Below are 7,343 nucleotides of genomic sequence, written 5' to 3'. Positions count from 1 at the left end.
TCTCTACTCTCTCTCTCTCTCTCTCTCTCTCTCTCTCTCTCTCTCTCTCTCTCTCTCTCTCTCTCTCCTCCCTTTTCCTCTCCCCACTCTCTCCTTTTGCTCCTTATCTTTCTCTCTCCAGATCCACCTCACTCGTCGACCCTCCTTCCCTTCCTCCTTCCTCTCCAGCTCCCAAATATCCGATATCTTCCACGTCATCACCCTCGTCGACGAGTAATAACCTTGCATATATATCATCATTCTTGGGTTTAGAAAACAATGGGAAGCAATGAAGGTCAGGGGAAGAAGAAGCAGATCTGGAAATGGTGTACATAAATAGAATCGTATAAATACAAAGGAATGATGATATATGCAAGATTGATTGCTTACTACAGACCTACTGTGCTATGGCTGGAGAAGTTGGTTTTGGGGAAGATGGAGATGAATAGTTGTTTCTTGAGTTTTACTGCTGTTAGAATTTTTTTTGAAACTAATGGACGTTTGCTAATATGGGGTGGTTCAAATGCACCAACGTGCATTTAATCTGCTCCGCTCAATTATCACTTTAAAGACACATAAGTACTAATGTTGTAACTAATTTTTTGACAACTTTAATGATTCATATTATAACTTTAGAAAAAAGTTGATGCATGACATTCATTAACTCATCCTAACCTTAACCGTTCTATGTATGTTTATTGTAATTAATTTTGGGTTGAAGCTCTATCCCCCTCTAAAAAATTTGTAACAAAAAACACAAAAGTTCTTGTATGCACCAAGGTACAACTGAACCGGTAGTTATAATTTAATCCTGACCGTTTATTTAATCTACCTCTTTAAAAGACACTAACATTGATACTGACACTGTTAGGACAATTAGAAACAAAAAAAAACAAGTCAATATGGTAAAGAAGGTAAAATTCAGCTAATCAAATTAAATAAAGGTAAATTTCCTTTTCAATTTCAGATCTATGAAAGAAGAAGGAAGAACCAATGGTCTTGCTGGTTCGTCTTCAACCTCCAGAATCTGAAAGTTTTTCACAATCTTGTTCTTCACCAGCATCCCGTAAGGGATATAGATCTGATTCATCTCACACGTTCCTTTGTCTACATCCACCAAACCCAAAATTCCCTAAGAACGAAATTGATGTTCTTCGCGCACCGGCTTCTGCCTTGATCACGAGGGCGGCGGCGGAGGGGACGAGTCGGACAACGGAGACCTTCATGTCCTAGGCGATATCGTCTCCGATCTTCTTGGGGATGAGAACGAGAAGATTGATCTTGGGAGGGACAGAAATGGGAGTCATGGCTGAGATGAATATGAATCACGTGGGAGAAATGGGTGAAAGGGACAGAAATGGGATTCATGTTCCCTGTGTGTTTTATTAAACATGGGAGTCATGGCTGGAGCTACTGGGTTTTCTGGGAAGATGAGAAGGGTTGAAAAGGTTTCATGTGGGTTTTACTGCTCTTTTAAATTCTTTTTTGTTATACCACCGTTTATTGATCCGTTAATGGATGTGATTGGTGCAAGTAAACCATGGTGCGCTGAATTCGCTCCGTAAAAAACAAACAAATAACTATACAACATATCATGTGGTAAGTCAAACTTTTGTATAATTAAAGTTCTAGACCCCAACAAGTCTTCGTTAATACTTGATATATAATGTGTTGGCATAATCATTGTCATTGACCGTACATAAATATAGGTATGATTCGATGAGAATTGTGGGAAACATATATGATATCTCTATCTCTTGTTATAATTAATTTGTAATGCGAAACTTCAAGGCATATATCACCAAAATTACACAGCATCAGCAATATCGCGATCAAAAACATAATGTTGTGTAACACACCTACTGGTTAGCACTAAACATTATCTACAAGAATTGAGAACGTGATCAATAACATGCATATCATCCCCAAAACACATACAAAAATAACCGTAAATTAAATAAAACTCTTCAAAAGTAAACGTAAATGTTTCACTTAAATCAGCTGGAAATGGAAATAGGAATACGTTCATAGATATTTTGTTTTGTAATTTTGTTTCATTTTCATGAAAAAAGTAAAATATGTAGATCTTTTTGTACAAGAATTACTATATATTGTCCCTGTACAAAAAAAATTAGTCAACATAATACATGGGAAAAAACAAGAGCAGTTCAAATTAGAGATTAAGTTTCAAACGTGGGGATTCACAATCCCACCACCCCTTTTGTCCCCCTCTAACTAGTTTTTTATAAGGTTTCAGGTCCTTTGTTTTCAGTTGCACACAGACTAACATGTTCTACTTGTACCACATTCAAGTCTTAGGTCAATTCCACACGTGCAATCGACAACTTTGCCAGATCGTGTATATCTGTAAACCCTAATGGAAATTGAAATACCAAATCAAAGATCGATTTGTCGTACCATTATATACCACAACTAAGATTTCACAATCTTCCAGAGCTTGCAATCACATGAACTCCTGGATTTAGAAGAGCGAAAAATATTCACAAAAACCCTAATGTATAGTGAGCTTAACTAAGATTGCATTTAATCAGATAAATTAATAATGTTGGAACAGGATACAGTAGTATATAAATGAGAAACGAGATTAAGGAACCAAATTCATTTTAGAAAAAATCCTCTAAAAAAAGGCATTTGAAAGAGCTTAAAACTTGGAGTCATAACTTGGGGATTTGAGAATTCGTTGCTGTTAGATACTCCAAGTTTATGCTTCTTCATCAGTTCTGATATCAATTATAATTTGGAAAGGGAAAGTATTTCAACTCCCAAATTGTTGTTCTATCGAACATGATTATTCTTGAAGCAGGGAAAAATTAACAAACAAAAATAGGCTAACGAGCTAGTCTAATTGAATTTTAATCAAAATACGGGATGTTCTCGCTTGACAAGGAACTATAACCCGTTGTGTTTGTCGAGGGTGTATATAAAGAAGAAGTTGAAGTTGAAGAAGACGAAGAAAATGCAACCGAAGATGGAGGAACAGCCGGTAGTGATGTCGAAATTGGTTGTGGTGGTGCAGCAATAGACACCATCCCAGAAGAAACTAAACTAGCAGCAGCATGATGGGGATGAATCTGATCTCTAGAAGAAAGAATTTGACTAGCTGCTAATTCTTTATATCTGTACCTCACAATTTCTGTCCTGACAGCATGAAGTTCTGCTTGTAAAGACTGAACTTTTTGCTGCAAGTCTGAAATTACACCCATGCATCCGTACACAGGGTCTCTTATCCTCAGGTTTGCTTCATAAACCAGACTATTTGCAGCATCAGCTCTTTGGTTTTCTGGCACCTCCTACAAATATGCATAAAGTAACCATATGTTAATGTACTAAATTAAATAAATTTCCTCAACAAAATTAATTTTAAGCATATGAGGTTTGCTATTTTCACTCAGTTTGTGATCTTAAATTGCACCCTTTTTCCACAGGCTGATCTATATTGCAGATCGATGACGATTGAACGGGATCGAGCTTAAATAGCAGAACCAAGAAAACGTTTTTGGGCAGAAATCAATTACTATTACTGTACCATTAGCAACTTGGAGACATTGCTTGCACCAAAGACTTTGTGGACAGATGCAAATTTGTGAGGTTCATGTGGGGAGAAATAGGGAGAGAAAGGGCATTCTTCAGCACATCTTCTTCTCAAGAGCTTACATGCAGCACAAGGTGTGATTGTGTTCAAAGTTGTCATCCCAGGAAGTTGACCAAATGAGTTGTTCTGTCGACTCATCATTACCATTTGATCAGCTGCAGAAGTGATATGAATATCACTTTCTCTCCTAATGATACTCTTTCCTATAATCTCTTCCAATCTTATGATCTCCCTGCTATAAAACCGAGCCAAATTTTAGGCGGAAAATAAAATTCATGTATGAACTTAAGGATTCAAATAAAAACTTTCAAACTTCAAACAATAATTAAGAAGAAGAGAAAGCAAGAAGTGAAAGGGGATCGAGAAGAAAAAGAATTCGTTATTAATTGTCAAATTTTCAGATTAAGATTGGTACCTGTCTCTGGACATGTATTGAGCTGGGCTGCAAAGACACAAGAGGAAGAGAAGAAAGAAAGATTGAGAAAGAGAAAAAGAGTGCTTATAAGGCAAGGTAAGCAAAGTAGGTCAATGTTTATTATTGGAAACAAACAAAAGGAGTATGAGAAAATGGTTCAAGAATCTGATATTATATTATCCAAGTCGGTCATATAGAATTGGTTCTGGTTTCTTTTTTACTATATTGTTGTCGTGAGTGTAAAGTCGATTTCGTTCCAAATTACATTGTTTCATACTTATGGATCACACAAACATATACATCAAAAAACTTAGAGCCATCATCACACGGTCACAAGGATTCTCGATCAAGTTCGAACATACAAAATCATTTTATTGTTTTTTTTTTTTTTTTTTTTTTTTTTTTTTGCTGGTTAAACAATTTATGTTAATCTCAAAAGTACATACATGCACAAGCACAACTGTATATATAGCCATTCATAACCAAGCTCCACCAAGTCGATTAATGTGCGAGGAGACCATATATATGAGCAATTCGATCATGATACCAAGAGTAAAAGGGATACCTGGGAAACAAGACAGGATAGAGGCTGCGTCAAATGTTAAAGAGATTAACAATTGAGTCCACTAACAAAAATATAGAGAAAGTCTCGAACATCTGGTGCGTGATGCATGTCTTAGCTATCGCTTTTATAGTGCACATTCTGGTGCTATAGCAAAACAGAATTGGTGAAATAAATCTCACATCCATAAAGTTAATCCAATGTAGTAAACGAAAAGGTAAAATCGCATGACAAAAAACAGGAACGATATCTAATTGCATTAACGAACATGTAAATCATCTAGTCATAATCAATAAATACGTATCCACATGCACATAAACGAATAAAAATAAATAATATCGCAAATAAGAAAGTAAATCTAGTTCATTTTCAAAAATGAGATGTGAATAATTTGACACCCAAGAGAGAGAATCGTGTGGCCGGTTAGCACACCTACCAACCCACCAATTAACATCATTAGAACAGTAAGAGTACTAAGAGTATGAGTACGTATATACCGTATCAACCATTGTATATACGATTTTTGTATCCTAGAATTTGACGATAATTAAACCTCTATTGTCTCTTTTCTTTTCTTTTAAAAGATCGATCTTATATATACTAATTAAGGGTGACCCTTACACTTAGGTACAAAGTTTTTTTTTTTTTTTAGTCAACAGGAGCTAGGTAGAGCAGAGTGCTCTCTCACCTCAAATTTATTAATAAAAAAGAAAGATTACAAACAAGTCGGATGACACTAAAGCCAATACCTTAAAACACCAAACAAAAGACATCAAACTACGTTATAAAACAAGTCAATGAAAACGAAAGTTTGGAAGACCGAACTTATCTCGTTGATACATGCCCTGAATGAAGTGGGGAGGTTCATCCCACTATGATAATGCAAACATCGACAAACCCATATTGGCAAGTGCATCGATCTACCACTTGATTAATTACCTTCCCTGAAGATATGAGAAGATCGAAAATTCATCTGAGAAATGCGGTGCAAACAATTACCCATGCTACTCGCAAACGCCAAGGAACAAGATGAGGATCCCGCAAGAAATTAAGCACAATTGTTGAATCCACCTCAAGCCAAATATTCTTCCAATCCCTAACCCAAGTCAGCTCAATAGCTTGAATAACCGCCATAACCTCTGCATTCACCGAGTTAGGAATTTCAAAGTTTGAAGCAAAAACACCAAGGAAAGAGTCATGAAAATCCCTAAAAATTCCACCATAACCAGATTTCCCTGTAGTCTTTTGCCATGCACTATCGGTATTGACTTTAATCCAACCAAAGAGAGGCGGATGCCAATTAACTTAACAAAGTTTAAAACTTCTACAAGTCTACAACACCATATGACATATACAACTATTCAAACCAATTTTCAAGCAAGATGATAGCTAGCAACCAACAAATCAACTAACACACAACAATATTTAGACCACACATGCCCCATTATCTCCTTAGGGTCCTAAAATTGTTGCAACACGATTCAAAAAGTGGTATTTAAGGCATATATTTTTAAGTAGTCAATACTTGTTAATTAAGGCCTATATATATGAACATATCTTGTTAATCAAGCTTGCACGTTTTACTAAAGAAAGAGTGGTAGTAGTTACAGTACAGTAATTAGATATATAGAGCAAATTTTGTTAGTGTCTCAATCTTTGGGGCATATATAATATGACCGGCTGTGACAACGTACGTGTGTGAGTGAATTCGAAATTGTGAATCCTCGCATTTTAGAGATGACTAATTGCTTTGTGTTAGTCAATCTAGCTTGCACGTTTTATTCAGCCTCACTCACTAGGCTGGCCGCAGTCCAGAAATTCCAGTTTCCAGTGGCTTCCTAATGTTTCCCCTTTACTTGCTTGAGTTGTTTCTCCTCGATCGTCAAGGACTTTGTAATTGTTACACTATATAGATTTCAGAGTAAATTTGAACTTCTATTTCTATATATGCCCGGCCAACAGAATCACCAAACTAATGGTATAAATGTGACGAAAACTCTTAACAATTTTATAGGTAAAGAAGGGAATTAAGGAAAACCTAATTAACATGGGCATAATCTTACTTATTTTAAGTAATTAAAAAGAGTTTTGCGTTCTGACAATGATATACGTAATATATAGTTTTCTTGTTTGACCCGTAGTTGGAGGCTAGCAACTCGCACTCTGGCTTGTTTACCCTAATTAATCTAGCTTGGTTTGACATTCCCTTGTTTACTTCTCTGCCAAAAAAAAAAAAAAAAAAAAAAGGGAAAGAGTAAACGTAAAAATAGTCTAATGCGGTGAAGGTGGATCGAACACCTGACCTTCAGATCTTCAGTCTGACGCTCTCCCAACTGAGCTATCCCCGCAACTGTCATGTTGTGTTGTTTGGTCTTTTTTGCAACGTACATTTTTCTAATCTAGAGAGAGAGTTTGACCCTAATTTGAGCAATCCCACGGATTTCCCAACATATAGCACATATGAACATACTTAAATTCTGAAACGTTATTTGTCTGGCTACAGCCCATGCCATATATACCAATTAATCATCTAAAGCCTCAGATGGAATTAAGAAATTAACTAGAATTACCTAGTTAACCAATTAAGGACCAAAAATTGATTATGCTAGCTCTTATGTAGGATGGTTCTCTTTGTTTCTTAGTGGAATAGTGACTAGCTAGTAATTCATCACCATATTACTATATATATATATATATACACACACACACATGCACATTCGTATAATCTCATTGAGAGCATGTATACGTGCAATAATCTACAACCCAAATCCTAA

General features: G+C 36.0%; 1 protein-coding gene and 1 non-coding gene across 2 annotated transcripts; both read right to left on the bottom strand.

Annotated features, from left to right (window-relative positions):
* Positions 1-2,689: 2,689 nt before the first annotated feature.
* LOC101300801 (LOB domain-containing protein 13-like) lies at positions 2,690-3,793 on the bottom strand. The gene is made up of 2 exons (XM_004294697.1): positions 3,527-3,793; positions 2,690-3,290 (listed from the first exon to the last, which is right to left on the bottom strand). The coding sequence occupies exons 1-2, from the start codon at positions 3,737-3,739 to the stop codon at positions 2,853-2,855; spliced, it is 651 nt and encodes a 216-aa protein (XP_004294745.1). The 5' UTR covers positions 3,740-3,793; the 3' UTR covers positions 2,690-2,852.
* Positions 3,794-6,844: 3,051 nt separating this feature from the next.
* Positions 6,845-6,917, bottom strand: TRNAF-GAA. Its single transcript has one exon. It is a non-coding gene; the product is annotated as a tRNA-Phe (tRNA).
* Between the last annotated feature and the right edge of the window lie 426 nt (positions 6,918-7,343).

Source organism: Fragaria vesca, linkage group LG3 (genome assembly GCF_000184155.1).
Source record: "Fragaria vesca subsp. vesca linkage group LG3, FraVesHawaii_1.0, whole genome shotgun sequence".
NCBI lineage: Eukaryota > Viridiplantae > Streptophyta > Magnoliopsida > Rosales > Rosaceae > Fragaria > Fragaria vesca.
Note: the sequence above shows the minus strand (reverse complement) of the source record. Positions and strands in the feature narration are given on the sequence as shown.

What these genes read in the sequence shown, in the direction of transcription:
- LOC101300801 (XM_004294697.1), bottom strand. Translation starts at nt 3,739, where the DNA reads ATGGTAATGATGAGTCGACAGAACAACTCATTTGGTCAACTTCCTGGG. An exon ending in ATGTCTCCAAGTTGCTAATG is followed by an intron (nt 3,291 to 3,526) that starts GTACAGTAATAG and finishes GCATATTTGTAG; the next exon opens with GAGGTGCCAGAAAACCAAAG.